The following is a 27,995-nucleotide window of genomic DNA, read 5'->3' as shown; positions in this document are numbered from 1 at the left end:
CAATAGAAAATAAAAAATATCAGTAGTACGTGAACGAGTCCCCAGAGTGTGCAGTCGGACATATTCTTTTTCTTTTTATCCCGTTCCTTCTTTTCATCATGACGGTGAGTTGCTGTGGTTTTTACAAAAATTACATTTCAAAATCCATTATTTTACAAATAATCTGAAAAAAAACTTAAAAATATCCCTTAAAATAACGTAGACTTATTATTTACTTGCATAATAAACTCAATCGTTTGACGATCAAGCGTAAAAAAAACGTGTGATTGTATAAATAATGACACTTGGGAGGTTACTCCAGTGATTGGCATCAGCATGTTCACATTAACCTTAAAAACATTTATTTAATTTTTAAAAATTGCCCGCTGATAATTTTTTTTCTTTCAGGAGTCTAAAGTGGCAGTGACCGCCAAAAAAACCGGCGTTAAAAAAACCAAGAGCAAAAAAGAGCCCAAGGATGCGTCAAAGAATGTTATGCGAGAGGTCAAAATCCGCAAGCTCTGTCTCAACATTTGTGTTGGAGAATCTGGAGATAGACTGACCCGTGCTGCTAAAGTATTGGAACAGTTGACTGGACAACAGCCCGTCTTCTCCAAGGCCCGGTACACAGTTCGTTCTTTCGGTATCCGAAGAAACGAAAAAATTGCTGTTCACTGCACAGTACGCGGTGCCAAAGCCGAGGAAATTCTTGAACGTGGCTTAAAAGTAATTAAATAATTTCATAATCTTTTGATACTGAATTTAGCCGTCTAATAATTTTTAAATTCTTTTAAAAACAACAAATTATTAAAAAAAAAATATTTCAAAAATTGCACCTATAGAATTTTTATTTTTCTACATGTGTATATTTTTAGTTTTTTTTTTTTCTGTAATTAATTTGTTGAAAAAAAGAATCTAAAAATTTTGAATTGTTTCAACTTCAGTATCATCATAATCTGTCAAATATATTTTATATAATTATTTTTATTAATTAAATTTAATTATTCCAGGTACGTGAGTACGAATTGAGAAAAGAAAACTTCTCAGGAACTGGTAACTTTGGATTCGGTATCCAAGAACACATTGATCTTGGAATCAAATACGATCCCAGCATCGGTATCTATGGTCTTGACTTCTACGTCGTTCTCGGACGTCCAGGTTTGTTTAAAAACAATTTTCTAATTACTTTTAATACAAATAATTATTCTAAAATTAAATTTACGCACTACTGGCATATGTAGACATTATTTATATTAAATTTTGTCTACTAATTTTATTTTAAAATAAAAGTGCAAAATAAATTGCTTCATATTTGCAACACATGCTCACTTATATTACTGAGGGTGTTATTTAATGTTGCGACAATTACTTTTTAATTTAAAAATATTTAATTTAATTAATTATGTAAATTTTAATTAAATATTTTTTTCTTTTAATTACAATAGGATTCAACGTAGCACACAGACGCAGAAAGACCGGCAAAGTTGGATTCCCCCATCGCCTGACAAAAGAAGACGCCATGAAATGGTTCCAACAGAAATATGATGGTATTATTTTAGCGGGCAAAAAGTAATTAACGGTCTGTATAATTACTATTTGATGAATAAAATAAAAAACAGAATAAAACAGGATATTTATATTTTTTATTTTATTTTTATTGTTATTAATAATTAAAATTATTATTTGGACAGTAGTATCTATGCAGGCATATAAAGTCACCCATTAAAAATAAGGTCGCTCATACATATTTATTATTAAATACAATTATAATTATAAAGTGAAGGACAAACTATCTTAGTATAATTGATAAAGGCAGAATATTCCCTCAGTCTCAATCATAATTTATTCCTGTGTCCAGGAATGAGCCACCAGACTCCAATCTTAATTACAACTTTCATTAAATATATTATGTATATATTATTAAATATAAATAAATAAATTTGCTTAGTCTAGTCGGTGTTGCAATCGTGAGCAAACACAGCCGTGAAATATATCGCGGTATTAATTCCAAATTTACTTTTATTTTTATTCTTCCTTTTGGCTTCAGAGATTTTTCTCAAGTCAGCGCGATTTTTTTTTGCCAATCATTTCGTAGACTTATTTTTGAGCTGAAAATTTTGAAAGCGCATGACACATTAGATGTCTTGTGGCTTTCAAAATTTTTTTTACAATTTTTAGTTTTGGAATAAGTCTACAGTAAAATGAGTAATTTTGAAAAAAATTATACGTCCTTGGTTTTAAACTTAGTGACTAAAGCCAAAAGGGCGTGAAAAAATATAAGTTCTTTTGGAATTAATGACGCAATATAAATATATATATTTTTGAAAATCAACATTAGCTTTTATTAATAATAATTAAAATTCTATATTGCAAGAGCTCACACATCATTATGATAATTAATAATATTTGAGTGTAAATAACAATATTTATCAAATAATTATTAATTACAAATACTTAAAACCCCCTGATATTTATTTAAAATATTTGGAATAATGCATTAATTATTAGTTTGGTAATAATTTATCTAAACTACACACTATTGATATAAATTACAGCTAATCAATAGCTGATATTTAAACTTTAAATCACAAACACGCTGATTCTCTTCGCAAACAGAACATAAATTTTATAATAACTTAATTTAAATAAAATAACATTCATGTAGTTGTCAAATATTTTTAAAATTAAACAAAAGTCTAAGATCTTAAGAACTTAAAATATTTTCACGAGTCAAAAATATAGTGTTGAAAAATATTTTGATAAAATTGAAAGTAGACTCAATACCGATTGATAAAGAATTAAAATAATAATAATTATCTAAATTATTATTACTTTCGAGTTGACCCGTAAATCCGTTCAATCCTGAGCTTCTCGTTGTCCGTAAACCCAAGGATGCTCTCGATGGCATTCAAATGTCCATCGTGATTTTCTCTGTCAGTTAAAAAATAGTAAAAAGCTGATTTCAAAAACTGCAATGTTATGTCTGGATCTATTGCCGTTTTATTTTTCGATTCGATTATTCTTCTGTACATGGCCTGGAGAAAAACAGAAACAGATTTTCAAATAAATTTTTTTTATAAAATTATTGTCAGTAACAACGAAAGACAAACTATTGGATAAAATAAATATTTACAAAGCGAAATAGATAGAGGCTGTTTCAGTCTATTAATTGGTACATGCTTACGCTAAAATAATATAAATAATTACAAATACATATGTAATTTATAAGTAAGTGCGATAGTGAGTTGCTGGCGTGCACGCGGGAGTTTTAAATTTTAATAATACGGCAATTGTAAATAATTACCCAAGTAGCACAGAACAACTTTAAGATGTCATTTACAAGGACAAGAAAAATGTCTTTGTCTCAAAGCCAAGTTTTTTTTTTTATAAACAAGGCATACAAATGTTGACCCTAGGAGTCAGAAAATTTATCTCCGTCTTTAATAATCGTTTAGATGACAAAAATTTCTGATGTTTTTGTCAACATTTTGATGCTTTAGATAAAAAAACTGTTATCTTATAGATGTCACAAAGTCGTGTGCTACTTGGGTAGATACAAGATAATATATAAGGATCAAAGGTTTGAATAAAAATAAATTTAATTAGCAATAAATTGTCAGCATAATAATTCACGTAGTGGACTTCCCGTTTAAATACAGACCTTACGTGTGGCAAGTACCCAAAGAGAAACAGCCTCCTGCGCACTTAGCAAACATTGGCTACGAGCGACTGAAATGTGAAGTTGTGGCAAGTAACTTGTACCCTGGAATGTAAGCCGCGACAAAAAAAAATAAGTGGTAGATTGTTAGTAAAGACAATGCTGGGGGAAGTTAATTCAAGTTAGGGTTCGTGGTCAGTGGGCGAGTGAAAGCAGGATTAAGTAAAAAAAAAAAAAGTACGAGGATCTGTCTCTCTCTCGATCTCTTTCTATTTCAATCTTTATCTTATTGTTGTGTTAAATTATGTTATTTATTAAATAACGGTTATTCACTTGGCATTATTGTCATTCTTACTCGCAATAAGTATTTTAAAAAGTACCCAACAAACCACTAAAAAATATACTTGTAGATATTATTATTATTAAATTTTATTTTCACCTTGACGTTCTCCAGTTCTGCTTGAGTAACGCTGAGTTGTTGCAATAATTCGGTAACAGTGACATTTGGCATCTCTCGTGTTTGTTCAAAAGCCTAAAAATAATTCATATGTTTAAGACGTTCGCAGACAATACCCCCACCTCCACACTTTAAAAATTTTAAATGACCTTGAACTGTTATAATAGTGTTAAAATTTTATTAATTAAAGGTATTCTCGAAATATCTCCCCACTTTTTAAAAATATCCAATGACTTTCGGCTGTCATAACCGTATTAAAATTTTGTTAATTATTAAAAAAAAAATTGTTAATTAAATTTCAATAAAATCTTCATATCAACATTAAAATTCCAAATTTCAAATTTTGCTTTACTCCTAATTGATGACAATTGAGTAATTTTTTTAAATTAATTAATAAAATTTTACGACAATTGAGTCATTGAGTATTTCAAAAAAGTGAGGGACTGTCTGAAAATGCTCTCAAAAATTTTTATTCTTTTAATTCACAAGTGGAGGCAGTTGTAGTGAACAAGTCTGGCTTGAAGCAAGTGAACATTTAAAGAAAAAAGTACATACTGGATCATTTAGCTCAAGTCTCGCAGCCTCTTGACCCTTGGCATACATTTTCAGGTACATTTGCTTGTTCCTCTCTTCTTGCTCCTCGAACAATGCCTTTTGTTCATCGAGTTGTGTCTTGGTACGTTCAAGCTCAGCTTCGAAATCCCGTACCTTCACCTCTGCGGCATCCAAGGACGGACGTAACTCGCAGTAGCGAGTATTTATTTCAGAGAGTTGGTTCAACAGACTCTCCACCTAATTTTAAAAACAAATTTCTAAACTGATCTTCAATTATTTAACTCAAAAATCCTTACCTTGTCATTGTGCTTTTGTTTGAGCTCTTGTAGCTCATCGATATGTCTTCGATGCATTTCCTCAATCCTCTGCTCATAGAGATCTACTATTTTCTTTCTCTCGTCATCAGACAGAGTCATGATGACGTTATTGCTTTGGGACAAGACCGCGGTGCTTTTAGCGGCAGCTTCACTCCTAGCAGGAACATGTCCGTCCACCGCTGAAGCGCCAGCAATAGAATCCTTTGAATGAATGGAGTCATCTTCGAAGTGCCCCGAGTCAGCTGATGACACAAGACACTCTCCAAACTCATTAGCATTAGAATTATTATTATTAATAGAAATAGTAGCAGTAGGAGTGACAGCAGTAGGAAATTTGTGATCAGGCGTACGTGGACTCTGTATCTCAGAACTACAGCTCTCTTCAGGAAGATCTCTGCTCGGTGATTCTGGTGAGAACGGGTTATTCTCACGGACGGTTAACGCATCACTGCTGTCCGTTCTATCATCCGGACTATTAAGCGACGCTTTGTACAGCCTCAACTCTACCACTTCCTTCGTCAGTCTCAATATCTCTCGGTCCTTCTCCTCGATCTCTTTTTTCGCTTCATTCAAAAGCGACTGGAGTTTACGCAGTTGTCTGGCGTTTCGTTGCGTGGGTGTGAGATACTGATCAGTATCACCATTGTAATTTGAACAGTGTACAACATACTTGCGCGATCGTCCAGACCAGGTGGTACCATTCAGAGCAAAGTGTGCGTGATCACAAGCACTTGCTGTACTATAAGCGCTGCCATAACTCTTTACACTGTCAACGTCACTGTCGTCCCCAGCTCCCGCCGACAGTAAACTCTCCCCATTTCCACCGGCACTTGTACTCGACGCCGCGTGTCCAAAACGCGGCCTTGCTGGTGTCAGTGAGAGGCTCTGAAAATAATACGAGACAATTAACACTTTTATTAGCAATTTAAATTTAAATATCTAAATATAGTTATTAAGTTACATAACTTCGTAAAATAAAATTAAATATTAATTTTAATTAAACTTTTTTTTTTTCTTTTAATTAATAAAACACCTCACACATAATTAAATAAAGTAATTTAAATAATAATTAAATTAAATGGTAATTAAAAAATTTTTTTGCTAAATTTCATAGCAAAAATTCAAAATTTTAAACTCACTGAGGGACAACTGCGAGAATTTCTTTCCCGGGAGTATGACCGACGCGGACTCCTCGACATCTAGGTAATTTATACCATAGACGAAACAATATTCCATTAGTTGACAGTACACGTTAATAAACTTAACAATATTTGTTTAGATAATTTATTTAATCGGAATTTAAAAACATATTTGTGGCTTCTTATCGACTGATTTAATTAGGCCACTATTTAAGCAGAGCTTTGGTAAACACTGACAGTAATACAGAGTACGTAGGTACAATAACTCGACAAAGAGTAAAGAAATAAGACACGGTGAATCTGCGCCGACGCGTAAATTACCAAAGGTCAGGGTGTCGCTACAGACATATCCAGCAGGAAGTCGCTGGCAAAATTGGAGCAAATTGTGAGGGTGCGCGCCAGGTCCTGTTTTTTTTTTCCTGTTGTTTTTAAAAATATTAATAAACACGACGCAATACCCGATAAAATAAATAAACGTGTAAGTAAATAAAAATACAATTTTATCTGTTGTTATTAAATAAAAAAAAATGTATGTTTATTTAAATTGATAACTGAAGAACGAAAATGTCTTGAGGCAACAGGTACGCAGGACTACATCCTAGAGCAGTCTATCGATCGTAGCTTCTTATCTGAAAACTAGGAGCTCCCTTTTGAATATTTTTTAGATATGAATCTTTAAAATAAATGCTTTAATAAAATAGGTCAGAGTATTTTTAAAACCGGAAGTACCTCGAAGAATAACTCGACGTGAGGTAGAAAATAATAAATAAAGAGAAGATAAACACGGCGTTTAATTAAAAAATAATTACGGTAATCAAAGTACAGTTTAGTTTTTAGTTTAAAAACGAAGTATGTAATGATGATAATAATGATAATAAACTTACAAAAGAACGGTGTCGTGGTGAGTCCAAGCCATTCTCCGTGATTGCGGGAAAGATTTCCGTCTGCTGTTGAATGTGATTGTGCCGATGGTAATGATGCTGGTGGGACAAGGAACCTACTCCTGGACCTGGACCTAGTGAGGAACCTGTGGTGCGTAAATGTTGCACGCGTTCTCCACGTACGCGCATGCTCGCGGAACGACGCAGAGATGTTGGTGATGGCCGAGGTATGCGCGAATCGGCATTCCCGGTGCTGGAGACTGGGGAAATTGATGAATTGAGTGTACTGTGAGCTGCTGGTGATCCAGCACCAAGTGGTGAATCCCCATTGACTGGTCTCGGAGACGAGGGCTGTGACGTTGGCGATGTCATTGGCGCCCGAGTACCTGACGGTACGCTTTCACTTTGGTTTAATCTTAATGACGACGGTGCTCTTTCACTTCTTTGCTGAACCATTATCTAATTTATCTACAACATCAACAATAATAATAAATTATAAACGATTATTTAAAACAAATGTACAAAATTTACATATGATACCAACGTTAACAGACGACTAATAACTTTAGGATTTTTTTAAATGATAAATTATAAAAAAAAAAAAAAATCATGTGCATGTTTTTAGTTTTGAATTTTTCGTAATTGATTTTTTTAAAACCAATTACAAAAAAAATTTAAGTTGGCTGTTAACTTCAGGATGATAATTTCTATTCAATTGACAAGTTAATTAATTTTAAAAACCGTTGAACGTTTTTGAATTCGTATCACAATTCAAATATAAATTCAATGAAATTAAATCACTTGTTTATATTGAAATGTTACAAGTCATAAAATGATAACCCGGACTTTTTTACTATAATTATTCTTATTTATATAATAAAAAATATAAATAATAAAAGTAATAATAACAAAAGTTAAATTACAAGCGTAACTAAAGATCTAGAATACGAAACATAGGGTCGAGGACATATTGATTAATATTTATGTATATTCCTATTAAGCTAGGTCACTTTCCTTCTCTTGTTACTCCATCACTAGTATGCTTTTTAGCAGCAATTGCATCACGGATTAAGTATATACATTAATACCAAGTGAAAGTTTAATAAATCTTATCAGTCTGGGACATTAAATTATCCAATGCAATATACAATTTGAATAATACAAGTATTACTCTTACATATTTAAACTTCTTCATGAAACACCTTCAGCAAAACCACTTTATCAACTTAAATTATCTAGTTTATTAGTCAGTTAAAGTAAAAAAAATGACTACTGGGTACGCAGATAAAAAACAAAAGACTCCAGTGCATTGATTCGAGAATATTGGATATATTTTTAGCTCGCATTATACAATCCGATCGATTTTGCAGTCTGCTGTCACAAAATTATAAAGGAAAACTCATTATTTTCTTATCATGATTGACGATTGCGTTAATTGTTTAAAACGATAATGACATTCCTTGATCACTTATCAGTTAATATTAATAATAATATTTTTTTGTTAAAAATAAATAATTAATATTAATTTCGTTGATTATTAAATGAGTCTGAAAAAATAAATGAAGAGTGAGACGAATTTGGTGACTTGATAAAAATTTTAAATGATTGAGTGACAGAGTGATAGAATAGAACCAGATATTTAACGTCATACAATAGACGCGTGATACTCACTTGTCACGTGATTCAAAATTAGCCGGCCTTCTGCATTCTGAATATTTAACAATGCACAGGTAGTTTTATCTCACATCAACATCTAGACACTAAAAAATCATTAGGAAGCTGCTTTTATTTAATTGACAGTAAAATTTATATTTTTTTACTGAACTATTTGGTTAATATGAAGTATTGTGGTGTAGTCTGATGGTAATGTTAAGTTTCAGGATGACGGGTTGATCCACTTGGTATTTTACTGAATAGTGCGCGAATCGTCAACCAACACGTCAATTTTAAAATTAATGTGTGTGTGATAAGTCGACGTCGATCGCAGGCCACGACGCGATAGTTACTGATGACGAAAGCAAAATTACAATAAATCTGCGGGAAAAAAACACACGATTGGATGTGGAATAAATGTGATCGGGGAGGAACGACCACTTCTTTGACTCTTTGACAAGCCTATAAGTTGTTGGTAGCGTTCTCTTACGGATATTTCGTTATAGAATTTATTGTAGTTTGCTTTTTTATCAGCAACTGCTGTAGTGATCAAATTTGCTGCCTCCTATTTTAAGATTGAATTTTGATCGCAAGTTGATGGAAATCTACAACCGAAATAAAATAAAATTTCGAGTTGACTAGAAAAACTTGATAGTGCAAAAAGTTTACGATAACTTGTTGTCAATTTAGAAGTCAAATTTTGGTTATTCAAATTTTTTTGAGGAAATTTATGTCCTAGTGTGGACCAGCAGAACTTGACCGCAAACATGACAGCAAGATTTTGACAAGTCTAGCTATCAACGATCCATATCTAAAAATTCTCATAAAAATTAAATAAAAAACAAGAAGTAATTAATTGATGTCAAGTTTAATATTAATTTAAGGATCTGAAAGTAATTAAATTATATATTTTAAAAATAATAAATTTATTTATGACTGTTTACTTAATTTATCAATAAGGTCAAGTAATTCATTTCTTTTATTTTTAACCCTAGACGAAATTTTACTCAAATCACAATCTCCAATCCTTGAGTTAGATTTCAAATGTTCTAAAATAATATCAGCAAAACAAAGTACATAGATACCACAGTCGTAACTGTTGCCCTGTTGTGGACATGGGACATTTTTAAACTCTGTCTCAGTATCAGCGACCAGATGCTTAATTATTTTATTACTAAAATTTCGAGCGACTGAATTATTCCCTCCAGCAGAAGAGTCAAAGTGACAGCAAATTTTTTCATTCTTAGAATAAACCAGCAGACTCCAGTGAGATCCGCCAACGTCTTCATAGTTGTTGCAGTCATTCAAAGGAAAAAACATATAATCCACATCCGGTGATAGAAATGAATATTCTTCTGTCATCTTCAGCAGCTGAGTTAATTCAGGACCATAGAGTTTTATATTTTTTGTAGCTGTCACTTCAGATGTTTGCTCTAGATATTCAAAGTAGAATCCAATTATCGCATCATTTAGCCAGCTTGGTCCTTTTAATAAATTAATGTCACTTGTTCTCAGCAAACTGTCATGATAACTCAGTACAGTTTTATCTTCAGATCTTGGCATTTTAAATTAGGAATCATCAAGCTGCTTAAAATAAATAAATAATTATTTAATTAATTTAAAAAATTTTAATAAATTTTTCACTACTTGCCTGTCAAAAATATAAACAAGCAGAATCCTCATAAAGTTTTGATAAAAAAGGTTCCTGTGTTACTGACAGTTTGAAAATGTGACGTCACGGGTTTGTATGAGTTGCCAAAGTTGAAAACTGTGTCTAGTTGGTGTTGAACTCAGCCAAACACAATCTTTGCCGGAATATTAAAAAAAACGGTCGAGTCATTTTGGTAAAATAATAATTATTTTGATAAAAAGTTTATAACTTAGACAAAGAAAATGTCAGCTAGGTACGATAGAGCAATAACAGTATTTTCACCAGACGGGCATTTGTTGCAAGTCGAATATGCCCAGGAAGCTGTACGAAAAGGATCCACTGCCGTGAGTTTCATTTATATGGCCAACCTAACCTTATAATTACTTTGATAACTTTATTTATGTATTTATTGCAACTAAAGAAATTTGAAAATTTGAATTTATTTGCTTTTTGTAACAGGTCGGAGTGCGGGGTAATGATGTAGTTGTACTGGGAGTTGAAAAAAAGTCAGTTGCTAAGTTACAAGAAGAACGTACTGTTAGGAAAATTTGTCTTCTTGATGATCATGTTGTCATGGCTTTTGCTGGTTTGTATTTTAAATTTATTTATTTATTTAATTATTAGTAATATGAATTATCAGTGCAAATCAAATTTAAGATAAATCATGAGACTGAAGTCTAATAATTTTTGTAATTTATTCAAAACGATAAATCATAAGAAAAGATATTTTAAAGAATCGCACTTTTAGTTTTTTAAATTTTCTATATGTCTACTGACTGAATAATAAATTGAATACTGGATCTTGTACTTCAAGTTTTTTATAAATAAATAAATTGCAGGACTTACTGCTGATGCCAGAGTGCTGATAAATCGTGCGCAAATTGAATGTCAAAGTCACAAGTTAACTGTTGAAGATGCTGTTACAATAGAATATATAACTCGTCATATTGCTGGTCTTAAACAAAAGTACACTCAGAGTAATGGACGTCGACCATTTGGTATATCATGTTTACTAGCTGGTTTTGATTACGACGGAAGTCCGCATCTGTTTCAAACAGAACCTTCTGGAATTTATCATGAGTGGAAGGTAAATATTTATTGTTGTATTTGTTGGTTGATGATTTGAATATGCGGTTTTTTTAGGCCAATGCAACTGGACGCGCTGCTAAGACTGTAAAAGAATTTCTAGAAAAATATTATACACCAGAGGAAGTAGCCACTGAACGGGGCTCAATAAAACTCGCCATTAGAGCACTGCTTGAAGTCGTAACGTCAGGGCAGAAAAATTTGGAGATCGCTATCATGCGTCGCAACGAGCCAATGCAGATGCTCGACTCGAACACGATAGGCGAGTATGTTACTGAAATAGAAAAGGAAAAGGAAGTTGAAGCCGAGAAGAAGAAACAAAAAAAGTGATCGAGTGACGTTGTTTTATGATTATTTTATATATTTCTCATTCATAAATAATAATAATGTAATATTCGGCATTGCTGGGTAAATTTAATTCATTTGTATTTTTTAATCCTCTTTTCCTTTACTTCTTTATTATGATACTGAAAGTAGCAGTCATTTAAAAAATTTATTTACTTTTAATAAACAAAGTTAATCTTGACAAAAAATTTTTAAAAATGCATGTGGAAATTTTTCAAAACTTTCTAATACACATTCTTTTTTAATTTTTTGATGACAATTGACTTACGTCGTCTACTTTTAGCATCATATTTTATTATCCAGAAGTTAGTAGACAATAATTTTTTAATTTTTTTTTACAATTCAATTATAACAAAAAAAAAAAAAAATATGCACATGTAGAAAATTAAAAAATCTATAGGTGCAATTTTTCAAATATTTTTTTTTTGTTATTTGTTTTTAAAAAAATCTAAAAATTATTAAACGTCATCTAACTTAAGTGTCATGTTTTATTTTGTTTCCCAGAAGAAAAAAAAATTGAGAATGTCTTGGAAATTATGAGCTTGACTTTTAACCGCGAATAAAAATTTCTATAAAAATCATCAGTGATGTAATAAATTATTAATCTGACTTAAATAATTTTAAATTTATGAAAAATATTTCTGCGGTAATAATTTCCAAAACGTCTTTTCTTAATATAAAATTTTTCTATAAGATTAATTTAAATTATAAAATCATTAATTATTTATTAGCTAATTGAATTTAAATATTTAATATGGTGGTATATAATCCGGTGATAAACATTTTCCACGATGATTAAATATTTGAAATGATGGTAAATTTCTCGTAGTTTCCCAAGTTTTACTTTCCAATTCGACAACTGCGCGAATTTCTTTGAAATCTCCAGCGATGTGTAACACTCCGTACATTACAATAAACAGACTGATGATTCCTTGAATCAATATCTACAATAATTAATTCAAATTGTTTTTACAACTTTTATATTTTCTAAACACAAAAAAATAAATGAATTTTTACTCACATCAATAGGCAATGTCGTGAATTCTTGTTCCGTTATTCTCAAGTAAGAACGATCTGATAATAAAAAAATTTAATTAATAAATAATTACAATTATTTATTTAATTGTAGGTACAAAAAATAAAAATTGCTTACGTTGAGCAGCAGAATAAGCAGCATGTAGGATTGAAATGAATCCAAGCCATGTAATAAATTTATGTGATGACGTTGCAGGCATTTTAATTATTATTTCTTACACTTGAACTTATAAAACAATATTTAATTATTATTTACTTGCCTATAATTATGTCAATTGACAATGGGGTTAAATTACTAAATAATAAATACGAGACACAACATTAGATAGCTGACAACTTAATTTTTTTTCTTTTTTAATTAAATAGTTGGTATTTAAACGACAGCAGTGACCTCTGTCAAGTGACCATATTTCAAATATTTCGCGCCAATATTCGATTCGCTTATAAATGTTTTTTCAAGTGATGGGTGCATTCAGAAATACTCAAGCTCTAGCTCTCGTTATATGGAAACGCTTCACTAGAAAAATTGTTGCTAGTAATTGTGACATTGAAACAATGGAAGTTTCCAAGTGTCATCATCATCCGTATGCTTAGAAAAAATCACCTACAAATCAATTAAATTAAAAAATTGATTAGCGCTTGACTGAACCCACAATCTCTGTTAAATTTTCCTTAAACTGCGCTAACTGATGACTTAAAAAAATAATCAAAATATTTTCAAAGATTTCGCGTCATTTATTTTTGATTTATTTGGCTCTGTACATTTTGTTTGCTACAAATTTATAATTAATACAATTACATATATTATTAAAAGCAGATTTACCTGCATCATTAAGTTTTATATCTAAGAGTTTTTTCTTATTATTCATTTAAAGTTTATTTATTAATCATAGCCACGTTCTTTTCTCATGCAGACATAGAAAATCGTAAAAATTATCGGGAATCGCATCAGATCATCTTTAATTTTTATTTACCTCTTACGTTTCCTCACCAGTAATCACTAATTAATTAATTAAAAAAAAATAAGTAAAAATCGATAATTTAAAATAAAATGAGTCAAAATCTAAGACAAAAATTGTGTTCTCGATGAACAAATACTGAGTCGTAATTGGCGAAAAATTTTCTAATCATAATATGCTTAAAATCGATCTCATTATTCTACATGTTATTTATATATATATATATTTTTTTTTTCTTTATTGTAGTATTATAAATTTATATTTTCATATATAAACATATTACAGAGAAGATTTATCCATTCGTCGTTTACAAATACACAGAACAATTATTTTTAATTTAATGGATAAGCCTTAATTATTCAATGTACACTTGTCGTTGCAGATGAACATTTAAACTGAACAATAATAATAATTATAATAATAACTATATAATAATATTAATAATAATAATTAATAACTCCTTTTGGATACCCAAATTTAATTACAAACTCATTACTCGTCACTTACAAATGGAGTATTTTGGTTTTTTTATTTATTATATTATTTATTAAGGGAGGAAACGGGTCAGATACAAAAAAGGATATTTTTGTGATTTTTTTTTTCAGAGTAGCTTCGTTATTAAAATTCTTAAAATTTGTGACACTATTAAGCATCATTCCAAGAATATTCTAATAAATTTTCATAAAGAAATATTTAAAAATAAGCCAGTGGTAGTGGGGAGAGACGAGTCACCTAAAAAAAAAAAGTCTCCATGCCGTAGACAAACTATTTATTTTTTAATTAGAAATAAGGAGCAGTTTTTGGTAAAAATCAGAGTTTTTTGATTGCACCTTTACCAAAAATTCAAAAATGAATATTTTGTTTATTTCTTTATTCAAATTCAAGATATAACTTGCGTTCTAAAGAAATCTTTTTGGTTTTTTTATTTCAGATAAAGTCATGAGTAACCCTGCCTATGACATGGAAACTTTTTTTTGAGGTGACTCGTCTCTCCCCACTACCACTGGTTTATTTTTAAATATTTTTTTACGAAAATTTCGCAGAATACTCTTGGAATGATGCTTAATAGTGTCACAAATTTTAAGAATTTTAATAACGAAGCTACTCTGAAAAAAAAAAAATCACAAATACATCCTCTTTTATATCTGACCCATTTCCTCCCTTAATAACAACTTAGTGTTGCATTAATTGTCACCTCTAGTTATAAACTTTGAGGAAGACTCGATATTATATTGCGCATTATCTTTACAATTAAAACTTGTTTATTTATTTATTAATTTATAATGAATTAATAACTAGCTTTCGATGATAATGCATTAATTTAAAGCAGATTTTTATTTTATATTTTCTACATATTACTTACGTTTAAACAGAAATTTTTTTTTAATTTTTCATGGTTCATTTTTTTTCCATTACCATGCGATCGTAATCATAATTATAATAATAATATTAATAATAATGTACTGCTAGTACTGCGGAATGTACAAGAAAATTTAAATAACTTTTGCCCCTATTCCATAACTACGCAATAATTATCAGCACTACAGAAAGTGCCTAATAATAAAATAATTTAAAAGCTCTGATGAATTACACGAGTGATTATCATATCGAATGCGAATATCTTTAAAATTTCTAGTGTTTTGAATGAGATATATAATACATTTATTTATATATATCTTGATGGTTAAACGTAGACAAAAGAATATTATTATTTATTATTAAATCGACTGGTTCACTCTAAGAGGCAGATGCAGTGGGCGGAAATGACACGGGTCACGCGATACTCGAGTCTTGTTCACCCCATCCTTCACTGTCGCACTCGCTTTCTGATGCAGAATCACTATCGCTGAATTCAACAGCAACTCTTCTAGCTAATATTGACGCCACGTCGTTCAAAGCATTTACGCGCTCCACTTCCTTCTGCTCTATCTTTTCTACCTTGCGTAACTTAATTCCTGTAATAATAATAAAAAAAAAAATTTAATATTCATCAACCTACGATATACTAGTAATATTTATTTTAAACAGACAATTAATTGTCCAGTCGAGCTCCGAAAGAGGAGACATTCTAAACAGTTGGTGGAAATTTGGTCGAAGGTTTTTCATGTCAGATATAAATAGATGTTTGTAAATAAAAATTGTAGAGAAACAAAATTCATATAAAAAAGTATAAGAAATTTTTTTTGTATCTATAAAAAATAACGTAAGTGATTTTTTAAATTTCGAAGTTTAAATTTTGATTTTTTTTTTTTTAACCCCTGGGGTGATGACGTTTTTATTTTGGAGACAACGTTCGATAGTCTCTCCATTGGAGCTTCAACTAGACTATAATTACGTAAATAAATTATCAAAGGATCCTTACCGTCACGAATAGCTTTGAGCAAATCATTTCGTGGATCAACGATCGGAATATTTGGGTTTTGTGGTTTCCTCAATTGTCCATCAACTATACTCTTGAGTGGCTTTAATTTGGGTGGATTATTGGCAATTATCTTAGCAATGTCACCGTTGCTAATTGGTACGCATGTCATGGGTCCATTAAGAACGGGAGGTGGCGGTGGCGGAGGAGGTGGCGGCGGAATGTTGCAAGGCGGCGATATCGGCCGTGATGGCGCTGGATCAGGAGTAGGCGGAGGCGGTGGCAAATCCTGAGGCGCAGGATCCGGCTCATCGATTCCCACGGGTAGGGTATGATTTGGCGGAGTCGGTGTTGATTGATGACTCGGTAATGGACTGTTTGAACGACTACCATTTCTATTTAGCAGGTGCGCCGGTATCGTCCCATTTATAGGGGGTGGCGACATCACTTCACCAGGAGGCGGTGGCGGTGGTGGTAGTGTATCTCTTCCGGTGCTCATCGACCTTCCACGAGTCGGTGTGTTATTTGCTGACGCCACTGTTGGAGTTGAATTGCTCGAGGCGTTACTCGGTGGCGCCGGAGGCGGTTGCGATGGCCTCGATCTGCCACCACGACTTGGTGTACCTGGTCCAGGACTTTGGTACGTCTCATTACCCATCTGTCCTTGTCCAGGTGCATAATGAGAGCTGTATAAACTTCCATCGTCGTAACCTTGAGCCATATAGTTTGCCGCCCTATTATAATAATAAAAATTATCATTATCATCAATGAAATTATTTTTAAAAATTAAAGTTGCATTAAATATGTTACCTATAATGATCCGTCGTAGGAGGACTGTACAGATGTTGCTCATCCGGTGGATAACTTCGCCTAAGCTCAATACTATTTGGTCTTGGAGGTCGTGGATCTGTCATCACCATTCCCAGAAGTGATTCATCCGGAATATTATGCGGTGTTCGGTACTGAACACCCTGTGTCGGCATAATATATTCCCCATGTCCAACAGCAAGCTGTCGTTGTCTCTCCCTCGTGTTGTGAGGTTGTCTTACACGTTTCTTGTGTCTTCCTCCTCCCCCAGCATTGCCTCCATCGTTCCGAGGCCTATGGGGCTGTTTGATCAACAAAAAAATTAGTAATCCCTCATACTTAAAATTATTAGTGGTAATAAATAAAAAGTGCAAGTCAAAAAAAAGGCAAGCGGAAGTTATCAACTTGTGATTTAATAAATTTAAACGACGATCACACTCAATGATTGATGATTGATGATCGGTGATTGTTAAATATTTAAAAAAAACTTCCTGCATGTAATAACAAAAATTAGCATGTTGGTAAACGTCACTTTGATTCAACTACTGAATATAATACGAATATGTATATAAAAAATATGAACATGTATATATACATTTTTATATAAATATATGGTAATGATATATATTAGAGACTATTTCCTAGCGGAACTACATGTATATAAAATTTCAAAGCGAGCAGCTAGAATAAAACTCTAACAGCGCAAATAAGTATGAGACTGAAGTTACTCGACGTTTAATAATTTTTTTTAAAACGATAAATTATAAAAAAAAAAATATTTTAAAAAATTGCACTTATAGTTTTTTAAATTTTCTACATGTGCATTTTTTTAGTTTCTTTTTTTTGTAATTTATTTGATCATAAAAAAATCCAAAACTGTCTACTGACTTCAGGATCATAAATAAGTTTATTAATGAGATAAAAAATCCACACAAGGTTGTGAGTTTGATATATTATGTATGTGATTGGTGATTTAACAATAAATCGATTACTTAAAAATCGATGTACTGGGAAAAACAATTATATATTAATGAGTCAACAAAATAAATATATGATAGAAAAGTAAAACTACAAAGATCCAAACCATCGACTTGCCTCTCTGAACGGTTCGGCATATTCTGACTCGGTCTATAACCAAGGGGACATTTTCGCCGTTAATTGTTAAAGTAAATTCAATATTTAAAATTTTTTTAAAAACAGACCTATACTGTCTATACGATTTATTAATATTTGTTAAAAATAATTAAAAGAAAAATGATAAAATATAATAAAATAAATAAATGTCACCTTCTTTCCTCTGTCGTGAATTTTCTTCTCCGTGTCTTTGAGCATTTCCTGACTCCACAAATCGAAGAAATAATTCGGATCAGTATAAAATTTTAATCCATCTTTGCCGTCCTCTCTGCAATAAAAATAAATATATAAAAATTAGTAATGACGATAAATATTATGAAAAAATAAATAATAATAAAGCATCATAGTAATTGGTACTTAAGATAAAACTTGTCTTCTTCTTAAAGTTAAATCGTATATTTACCTGTAAACATTGAGTTTATCTAATGGCGGAGGAGTATCACATGCTTGATAAGTCTCACGCATTGCCGTGGGCATAGTATCACGTGAAACGACTTGCTGGTCGAATACAACCGAGCTCTTGAATGCCTTTCTCATATGAATATCTTGTAGTGAAACTAAGACACAAGGAAACAGAAAAAAACCATTAGAACACAAGTAAATTGTTAAAGAGCTTCTGTGTATCAAGTAGACATACACACAAGACCCATAAAATCTATTTTAGTAGAGACAACCACAGAATGTAATGTAATTTCAAGGAAAACTAACCTTCCTCAACATTACTGTCCAGCTGGGTAACTTTAACCGCTAGTCTATCTATTCTCGCTTGCAGAGAGTTGGCTCGATCGCTCAATGTATGAGCTTCACGTGCCAGCTCCCCGAACAGGTCCTCAGCGTGTCGCGATAAGCTTGACAGCTGTCTAATAGTATTGGCCAGGGTCCCATTTGTCGCGGCTTCCAGCTCCGATGGCAGAGGAAAAGCTTCAGGAATAGTCCCACGGGCAACGTGCACCGGCTCCACCAACCTCTTGGGGAGCGGCATCTTTCCCCAATAGGCCTCGCTCTTTTTATTTGTCTATCAAGTCCACTCACCGCTCTCTCATTACCTGAAAATAAATTCCATTCATCCATTATTATTCAACTCTACTATTTTATAAGCTGCTTATTCTAATACTGGCATTTATCATTAAATATTTAAACACCAAATGGACTTGTTGACCCCAGTGGCTTATTTTAATCTTTTTATCTGAAGAAAATATAAAATAACCGATGCGAGCAAAAGGTCGGAATCCGGAAACGCTGTTTATTAAAATGCATAACGTTGTTATGTTACATGTCCTGTAATAATGTCCAAGACAGTTAATCTTTTTTAATGTTCCTAGAAAACTATTCATTCAAGACAACTGCTCCAGGAAAGAGAACCATGAGTGTACCGTTTGCTAGGCCGGATATAATACAAGTTATACAGCTCTTAGACGATTGATCTTCGACCTATCTGATCTACGTGTACGGTTCCCTATTAAAGGTCAGATGTTCAAAGGACTGGGCACTTACGGACTCAACACCTCACGATTTAATATTTATATCTTATCATCCAGACTCGTAATAATAAAATACACTGACCATTACTGCTTTTAAAATGTAAATACATATATCTAAATAATTCACCGCCGGCGAATCTTCAAGCATCTCGACCCCGAACTGATTTACTGGGTGTTTTATTGCCAGCGAACATTATATGCACATATATTATAAAAATAAGATAAAAAGACTTTATTTATAAATAGACTAAAACGTACATACACGGAATGGATAAAGGAAAAAAAAATAAAGGTCATGACAAATGGTTTCTAAAACGGCAACGACAGATGACGTCACGCATGCTATGCTAGTTCACCTCTTACGTCTCAGTAATCCCATTGGCCTCAATTAATGCGTGTCCCGGTTTGTGTTATCGAGAGCCGTTTTTTGCAGGCCTACTAAATATATATACATATGTACGTATATATATATAAGACCACTGTAATGTATGAATCCAACGGGATAGTCGGGTCTGCTAACTCGTTAGTAATGAGCGAATTCATCGTGGGAACGGTTAAAAAAAATGATAAGCCGCATAAAATCGTGAGCGTGACTCTATATCTGACGAGTCACACAGTATTATAACTTTTATTAACTATAATAAGTATAGTTTTAGCAATACCAGGTATTGTATGTATAGAAGTAGATAAAACATAACAATTATTAGGGGCAGGATAATTAGTATTCTCATTGGTAGTCTGCGACAGCGGCACGAATAAGTCAAGCCAGTTCCCGAGAAGGTAAACAGCGCATTGCACCTGCATTCGAAGCGTGAAAGCGGATAATACACTTATATTTATGTTTTTCGGTTTTTGTTTAGAGGCAGACGTTAAATTGTGGGTTGAGGACAAAGCGACACGGACATTTGCATTTAAACAGTAAATCAAAAGCGCTGGCTTCTTGAGCTTTATCTTAGTACGGCAAAAAGTTATTTCATATATAAGTGTAATGTTTCTTTTGCCTGAGGACCATCCACCCTTTTTTCTCACCATTCGTTCTCGCATTATTCCGTTGCAAGAAAAATAAGAAGAAGAATATGAAGAAGTAAATAAAAGCAATGGAATAAGAATGAATGAGAAAAAAGTCGGAGGAATTGCTATCAAGTTAAACTATCATGTGCCTGCAAGGCCCCTGGATTCTCCCCTCTCATTTAGCCACGTTAAAGACATCATCCTGCTTATAAAGAGCGTCACTACTCCAGTGATCTCAATGAAACTCGTTGCGTGGTGATAGCTATCGGTAACACGCGAGTAATACTGCTCACAGTATTTCAACAACTCCTTGCTGAATCCCATTACTTAATTTACCAGCTCTGCACATGTGTGTTTGATGGACTTAGAAAAATCTAAGTGTGTATGAATAGATTTAGTTGCGTAGTTGGTGAGTTTATAGAGTCCAGTGATAGCTGGACGCCTCGTAATAATTTATCAAAAGCCTCCCACGGACTTGAGAGCACCCCTTGGCTTACGCGATCTGCGCGTGAGTCACACTAGCACACACTGATGTATATGTAAGGCCTTAGTGTGCTGGTGTGTAGTTTTATACAGGTCCCTCGACCCTACGCCAAGATTTATATATAGTACGTAGTCTCCCACGCGTTCGACGCCACCGGCGATTCCTTCCTCGTTCACGACTCTCGACCTATTCTATTATATTCTATTCTCACTGTGGTGTGGAACGAATGTAGTAGAAGTAGAGGATGAAGAAGAAGAAGAAGTAGAAGTAGAGGCCCTGGTACCTGCAGGATAATAGAACGTAATCAGCTCTCTAGTTCTAGTTCATCGTGGGTAAGACGTAAGACAGCGTAAGACGACTCGTGCTTTTTATTCAATAGCAAAAAATATTAAATAAAAAAACGGGTTGACGGGTGTCTCCGGACTTAAGCCCCCTTTGCACGTTTTCTTGACAGCGGGGTCCTGGTGAGCTTGTCGGCACATGTTGTCCATATGGTTTTTAAATTTTTAGTATGTGTATACAGGGATTTTGCCAGTCCGCACTCTACTGAGTCATAAAAATTTAAAAGTTCACAAGTGAGAGCCTGTGAAATGCAACGGCGTCTTAGTCTGTATCCATAATTCCGGACCCGGCTGTTCGCACTCTTGAGAAAAAAAAAACAAACTCGTAAAAAAATGAAGCAATAAATAAAAATAAAAATATTAAATAATGAGTGAAAACAGAAGGGCTACAAACGTTACATGGGAAGTGAGTCAGAGCATTTATGCGGGCAGTTAAAGCTCCAGTTTGCTAACTCTCCCCTAATATTTAATATCACGCGAGTAAGCTATATTATATTTTAATATCTTTTTCTCTCTTTGGTCTATCGTCCGGAAACGGACACGGGTATTTCCACAAAATTTGAGGGTGAAACCGGATATGACGAAAGCACAAGGGTAAAGAGAATGAGGTCCCCTGTAATCAACCCCGCAGCAATTTTATTTGCCATTTTTTTTCTTTATTTTCTTCTACTTTTATCCTCTTGTTCTATTTTCCAGTTCTTAAATTTCATATAGGAATTTATTTTCTGCTGATTATGTTTCTTGTAATCCAAACCCAGTTGGAGATGATCCAAGGATCCTGTTATTTTTTTTTTATTATCGACAGTATCAGCAGCAAGTCGTCATTTTAACGTAAGTGAAAACTGTGAATAATAAATAAAACGTGAGTGCGAGTTGTTCCCAAGAGATAAAAATCATATTTTATTATTATTAATTTTTTTTTTTCGGGCGGTAGTCAGGCTTTTGCGCTCTCTCCGCAATATTGATCAAGCCGACAGCGACTGTCGGTGTTGGTTCTACGTAGTATACACCGTAGTAGTATGATAGGACAGAATAGGAGGGTTGGACGACGTGCCGGTTGTTATAGTAAGCGTACAGCAGCACACCAGAAGTAGGGTGAGGGAGCAAAGAAGGAAAGCACCCTCGTGGTCGTGAGTCACCATGTATCCAAGAGTAAAGCTGAGTCCACAGCACAGCCGCCTGCAGCCCTTACACTGGAAAATTCAACAGACTGTCATTCCCAAGTTCAATAAAAGATGAGAATAAAAAAGACAAATATTTATAGGAATAAGATATCCTTTCAGACATTTTCTTCTTTACATCCCAAGTAGCCTTAGCGTGTGCGAATTATATTTTTCCATTCGTTTATGTTATTATTATTTAAATGTACCTGCTGTAATTTTTAAATTAAACTCAATCAAATGAGCTGGGGAACACGTAAAACCGGTTGTAATCCACAGCAACCTTGCACGAGTGAACTGTTTACACGCATTCGCTAATGCAGGAGTGTTACAGTACAGGGTTTTAAATGCCGGTGGTTAAGACGTTGCAATCTGTTTTTATTAAGTGAAGAAAATACTTAATAATGTATGAAACCTGGAAAACACCTTGATAGCCTTTGGAACAGCTGGACTCTGACGGTGGTAAATATTTAATGAGTTGCTGATATAAGGCGAACTTGAACCTCCTGTGGATCTAAAATGATGTAGGCGCACGTAATTCTGGCTCCGGTGCTCGACTGAGAGATTGCTGGTTAAGAGAAGTTGATGTCGAGCACTCGTCATGCTGCAGTGAGGAGACGTCGACCTCTAGTCTTGGAAACTAGTCTAGGACAAAGTCAATTGAATGCCAGCAAGACCAGCGCTCACGTTCAACGGGCCACGGAGCTGTAACTTGTCAGACGTGAGACCTCGTTTTACTGACGATTTTTTTATTTTAAATAATAAATTGTTTTTTTTTTTTTTACACGAAAGATTTCTCTTGTTCGACTGATACTGATATCAGCAGATTAAATCTTAAATTTCCGTTTTAAATAAATGAATAACAGCAGCAGCAGCCACACAACAGCAATGACAAGAAAAAAGATTTAAAATTTATCTATTCTGAACAGAGTATCAGTTATCACATGTCAAGCTATTTTGTCATGACATAAATACTCAGAGTGACATAAAAATCTATCGGGTTTACAACCGAGATGCGTTAAACATATTAAATAATAAAAAAAGTCTCAATGGCTTCGTGTCTTCTCTTGAGATTAAAGTGCTTCTACTTCTACATCATGATTGAAAAATAAATTCTGACGTCAACGGTAAAAAAGACTGGAGTTTTTTAAACAAAGATACAAGTACAGATGCACATATATATGTATATCATTGTAAAATATATAAGCAAAGTCCGTGCCAGATGGAATTGCAGGCAAGAGAAGGTAATGCCGAGGTGTGCCTTTGTTGCTAGAAGTAAGAGGCAATGAGTTCTCTCTCGAGATCTATCGATTAGGTATTTACGTTTGAATCGTGGCCAGCTGTAGATTGCTGTACTTGATTTCTTGTTTAATTTTTTATTAGACTATTTTTATCTTCTGCTATCCGCAGTAGATACCGTGCTATAGAATACAAAGTACTCAGTACAAAGTACCAACATCTTACTCTGTATTTTGACTCCATAAGGAAGTAAAAGAGTTGTTCTACACCTAGAGTAATATCCGAGTAATTCCTCTTCCTACTCACGTAGTTTAGGTGGTGAGAGAAAGGATGTCATGCGTCTTGCTGATGAAATAATTTCAAATGTCATCGATGTTCATATTCGAACATATATATCTCCATATAAATATACATATATAAGTCTACATGACGTGTTCTGTGTAGCAATAATTTTTTTCGCACACGTGTGGGCGGCGATATGCTTTTTAATTCAAGATAAAGCACACATAACTGTAGAAAAATATAAAAGTATTAAAATACTAAATTATGTTTACTTGCGTGCTCTCATTTATTGACTTGCTTGTTTGTTACATTTTTTTTTTTAAAAAACCTGAGCTTCATCTCATCAGTGGTGAAAAAAGTGAGGTAGAAATAGAGGCACGAGGGCTCTGCGGTTTACTAGAAAAAATGATGATCCGAGATTAGCCCGAGGCTTCAGTGGATGAGTGTATGGTCGGAGGTGTAGTGGGGAACTCGGTTACCGGATCCTAGCTGATACAAGAGTTCAGCTTACTCTTCATAATGGGAGGGAAGAAGATGCGTGCTGGTTCGTAGACCATGAGGGTAAAATTAGTAAACTACGACCCTCGTGGAATGTCAGAGCGAAATGGGGTGATGCATAATTAGCACATTGACCAACGAGTACGGTTTTGTTTGTCGCAGTACAAATACTACATACAAGGACTCGTGTATCAAGGAGTCAAGTGCTGAGACGTTTCGCAGACGGGAATGCCATTGGCATTCAATCCGCGATTTAAATACTCATTTATTTCCGATCATATATTTTATACATCGTAATTTTATTTTAATCACACTCGCTATTTGTAATGCCTTTATTATTTATTATTATTTTTTTTTTTTTTTTCAATAAATAATTAATCAATTACTTGGAAACGAGTGAGTACTCAGTAAAACAATTGCTGTCATTAAATTAAAATAAATATTTACTTAAATTAGTCATTGATTTTAAAATATCCTGCAGAGTTGTCGTGTCTATTATCTAACACTTACTCTAGAGGACATTACAGTATTTGTTAGAAAAATTTACAATAGGGCTGAGTGTAAGTGTCTAATGAGTAGTTAATGAGTAAAAAAACTATTGCACTTTCAAAGCTGAGTAATGGAGCCAGTCACGAACAATTTCATAGACTATTATCGTCAATTACTTGGTTAATTGCCTATCGAACTATATTTTATAAATTATATTTTTTTTTGCTTTTTACACTCATCCACCGTGACACCTCGGGCGTAATGAGCCAATTAATTAGAGATAAATTAAATCTAGGCCACTCATAACCAGATATTTTAATAGACTTTAATCCCATGCCGTAGATACATACTCTGATACTAGAGTACGTTCAACCCACTTGTATTAATTATAAAAATACTCTCGAGGTTGACTTAAAAGCCGGGTAAAAAAAACACTACCCCCCGCAACGGGTGAGTGAAAACTCTTGCTACGTCTCTCATGTTATGTCAAAGCTCTTGAGATTGTCACGAATAAATTAGCTTGCAGCCAAATCAAAAACAATATCGGCTCCTTGCCAACTACAATCCGCAAATAATAACAATAAAAAAAATCCACCCTTGGATTGGAGTAGTTGAGTGCACTCTGGACCGACGCCCTCAATCTACAGAATAGAAACGGCGGTTGCAAATTAAAATAATAATAATAATGATTACCAGTAATAGTAGCAGTAGCATTACTATCATTATTATTATTGGATCAGTAAAGGAAATAAAAAAAAAACCCATGACAATGGTATTAAATCCAGCAAATTAATAGCGACCACAATGCTGCCGCAACTGACCAATTACATAAATATTAATAATGATTAAATAAAACCATCAATCAACTAGAATTTATTCAAAGACACTTACACACGCCACACCTACTAAAAACCTCCCTGTCTTCCAGTCTACATCTGCGTAGATCTTGCAATTATAAATCCACTGAACGTAGATTGTGGATTACATTACATTAAATTGATATATTGATGAGTGATGTATGATAGCTCGTCAGGCTACAATATCAAAATATCTTACGAGCAGAGCACACATGATTTTACCAGATCTACCAACACCATCCGCGATATCTCCGTTTTATATAAAATAGAAGACTGGCTGATGATATGACAAGATGTCACGATCAACTACGTTCTGAACACGAGCATGTATAGATGTAGATATAGATATTTATATATATACAGAAATATGGATAGTATATAATCTTCCAATAATCTTTATCTTAAAATTAATCTCCCTTGGAGATTCTTACCATATCCGCTGACGCACCCCCAGTCGCGTGTCCGGGCATCGCCCTCGTTCTATCCTGATATCACAAATATTATTTATATAAATAATAGTAATAATAATAATTATTGTAAACTGTATTATTAAATTCACTACGTGCACTATTATTAAAACAGTATTGAAACAATAAACTCACAACAATATAAAACCAACAATTATTACAATAAATTGCAACACAACATATCGGGATACTGGATATTTTTTACACACGTCGGTGGAGATTATGCTGCAGCACCAGCACCAGCAGAACAACTTAACAGAACTTTTAGTGTAGTGTTCCTAGAGGAGTGTAGTGTTCGTAGTCGTAGTCGTAGTTAGTAGTGTAATCCGTGATCCGGCGCAATGGGTTATGAACCCGCGATAGCACGCAGAAAATGGCGTTTGCTTTGCTGCCACTGTTCACGATCACGAGTAGAACTACTCCGCTGGCTGCTGGCTGTAGAACCAACACTACGTCTACGTATGGCACACACACTACTAGAACTGGAGGTGTGTGATGTTGATGTTACGAACTATCACGATAATGTACGAACACCAGGAATTCTTAATAAGATAATTGTCCATTCCTCTTTTTGAATTGACAGCAAGTGACATCTACAGGATCAGTGCTCTAGCTAGTGAACTTTGTATTTAAATTATTTTCTTTTCTGTTGTTGGTAAGTATCATCGTTTTTCCGAGGACACACCGGCAACATCAAGCTTTGACCCAAACATCTTTTAAATTATTCGCTATTTGTGTATTGATTTAAATAAAATAATAAATAATTTTAATTTTAAGTTTTAAATATTAAGAAAATTCAAAATACCTGGACAACATGGCTGATGAAGCAGAACAGGTAGATATTTGTTTTTTAACTTAATATTTAGTGGACAAAATATTCTAACCTAATTTCACCGACAGATTCTGGCGATCAATGTCAAGGAACCTTTGGATTTGATAAAACTGAGTATTGATGAAAGAATTTATGTCAAGATGAGGAACGAGCGTGAATTGCGTGGACGACTACATGTAATTATTTATTTTGTAATTACTTAATTATTCATGATCTTGAAGTTTGCAGACAATTACAAATTTTCGGATTTTTTTTCCATTCAATTTGTAGAAAAATAAAATAAACCATATGCGCATGTAGAAAATTTAACAAACTATTAGAACAACTTCTTAAAATAATTTATTGTTTTACTAAAAAATTAAAATTTTAAGACAAAAAAAGATATTTTAAATAATTGCACCGATAGTTTTTTTAATTTTTTACATGTGTATGTTTTTTTTTTAAATGAAATTTAATTGTTGAAAAAAAAATTCAAAAATTGTCAATTGTCTGCTAACTTCAGGATCATAATTATTACAACTAAAAGATGATAAATTAAAAATATTAAAATTTGATTACAGGCTTACGATCAACATTTGAATATGATCCTTGGAGATGCTGAAGAAACGGTTACGACAGTCGAGATTGATGAAGAAACTTATGAAGAAGTTTATAGAACAACTAAAAGAAATATTCCAATGTTATTTGTACGCGGCGATGGTGTTATTTTGGTATCGCCGCCTAGTATGCGCGCTCAGTGTTGATGGATCTAACATTTATTTATTTTAATGTCAATCAACAATATCAAACATGTATATATTAAGTATGGTTTATATATATATAAAAAAAAAGAAAAAAAA

General features: G+C 33.1%; 7 protein-coding genes across 10 annotated transcripts; 3 read left to right on the top strand and 4 right to left on the bottom strand.

The window, feature by feature from the left end:
- The first annotated feature begins 2 nt into the window (after positions 1–2).
- Positions 3–1,610, top strand: LOC103571056 (60S ribosomal protein L11). The gene is made up of 4 exons (XM_008549039.2): positions 3–104; positions 388–705; positions 990–1,137; positions 1,425–1,610. Exons 1-4 carry the CDS (start codon positions 99–101, stop codon positions 1,550–1,552), a joined length of 600 nt encoding a protein of 199 aa, XP_008547261.1. The 5' UTR covers positions 3–98; the 3' UTR covers positions 1,553–1,610.
- A 98-nt stretch (positions 1,611–1,708) lies between these two features.
- LOC103571055 (protein quick-to-court) lies at positions 1,709–9,031 on the bottom strand. 3 transcript variants are annotated; one of them, XM_014442575.2, is made up of 7 exons: positions 8,658–9,031; positions 6,990–7,454; positions 4,946–5,851; positions 4,650–4,886; positions 4,077–4,169; positions 3,641–3,742; positions 1,709–3,014 (listed from the first exon to the last, which is right to left on the bottom strand). In XM_014442575.2, exons 2-7 carry the CDS (start codon positions 7,440–7,442, stop codon positions 2,808–2,810), a joined length of 1,998 nt encoding a protein of 665 aa, XP_014298061.1. In that variant the 5' UTR covers positions 7,443–7,454; positions 8,658–9,031; the 3' UTR covers positions 1,709–2,807. The 3 variants fall into 3 exon arrangements, with proteins under 3 accessions (XP_014298061.1, XP_014298060.1, XP_014298062.1); XM_014442574.2 differs by lacking the exon at positions 8,658–9,031 and adding an exon at positions 8,164–8,527; XM_014442576.2 differs by lacking the exon at positions 3,641–3,742 and having other exon boundaries at positions 8,658–9,023.
- A 521-nt stretch (positions 9,032–9,552) lies between these two features.
- On the bottom strand, positions 9,553–10,379 carry LOC103571054 (sentrin-specific protease 8). The gene is made up of 2 exons (XM_008549035.3): positions 10,291–10,379; positions 9,553–10,223 (listed from the first exon to the last, which is right to left on the bottom strand). The coding sequence occupies exon 2, from the start codon at positions 10,200–10,202 to the stop codon at positions 9,570–9,572; it is 633 nt and encodes a 210-aa protein (XP_008547257.1). The 5' UTR covers positions 10,203–10,223; positions 10,291–10,379; the 3' UTR covers positions 9,553–9,569.
- A 44-nt stretch (positions 10,380–10,423) lies between these two features.
- Positions 10,424–11,794, top strand: LOC103571053 (proteasome subunit alpha type-7). Its single transcript, XM_008549034.3, has 4 exons — positions 10,424–10,634; positions 10,750–10,876; positions 11,130–11,377; positions 11,434–11,794. Exons 1-4 carry the CDS (start codon positions 10,533–10,535, stop codon positions 11,704–11,706), a joined length of 750 nt encoding a protein of 249 aa, XP_008547256.1. The 5' UTR covers positions 10,424–10,532; the 3' UTR covers positions 11,707–11,794.
- Positions 11,714–13,104, bottom strand: LOC103571052 (ER membrane protein complex subunit 5). Its single transcript, XM_008549033.2, has 3 exons — positions 12,875–13,104; positions 12,743–12,795; positions 11,714–12,665 (listed from the first exon to the last, which is right to left on the bottom strand). Exons 1-3 carry the CDS (start codon positions 12,954–12,956, stop codon positions 12,471–12,473), a joined length of 330 nt encoding a protein of 109 aa, XP_008547255.1. The 5' UTR covers positions 12,957–13,104; the 3' UTR covers positions 11,714–12,470.
- A 384-nt stretch (positions 13,105–13,488) lies between these two features.
- Positions 13,489–26,846, bottom strand: LOC103571051 (actin-binding protein WASF3). 2 transcript variants are annotated; one of them, XM_008549032.2, is made up of 8 exons: positions 26,460–26,846; positions 26,289–26,342; positions 18,724–19,061; positions 18,419–18,572; positions 18,169–18,283; positions 16,885–17,183; positions 16,078–16,808; positions 13,489–15,670 (listed from the first exon to the last, which is right to left on the bottom strand). In XM_008549032.2, the coding sequence occupies exons 3-8, from the start codon at positions 18,995–18,997 to the stop codon at positions 15,489–15,491; spliced, it is 1,755 nt and encodes a 584-aa protein (XP_008547254.1). In that variant the 5' UTR covers positions 18,998–19,061; positions 26,289–26,342; positions 26,460–26,846; the 3' UTR covers positions 13,489–15,488. The 2 variants fall into 2 exon arrangements, with proteins under 2 accessions (XP_008547254.1, XP_008547252.1); XM_008549030.2 differs by having other exon boundaries at positions 26,289–26,846.
- A 141-nt stretch (positions 26,847–26,987) lies between these two features.
- On the top strand, positions 26,988–27,993 carry LOC103571050 (U6 snRNA-associated Sm-like protein LSm3). Its single transcript, XM_008549029.2, has 3 exons — positions 26,988–27,159; positions 27,225–27,332; positions 27,717–27,993. Exons 1-3 carry the CDS (start codon positions 27,139–27,141, stop codon positions 27,897–27,899), a joined length of 312 nt encoding a protein of 103 aa, XP_008547251.1. The 5' UTR covers positions 26,988–27,138; the 3' UTR covers positions 27,900–27,993.
- Positions 27,994–27,995: the final 2 nt, after the last annotated feature.

The sequence above is a fragment of the Microplitis demolitor genome, chromosome 7 (assembly GCF_026212275.2).
Source record: "Microplitis demolitor isolate Queensland-Clemson2020A chromosome 7, iyMicDemo2.1a, whole genome shotgun sequence".
Lineage (NCBI taxonomy): Eukaryota > Metazoa > Arthropoda > Insecta > Hymenoptera > Braconidae > Microplitis > Microplitis demolitor.
Note: the sequence above shows the minus strand (reverse complement) of the source record. Positions and strands in the feature narration are given on the sequence as shown.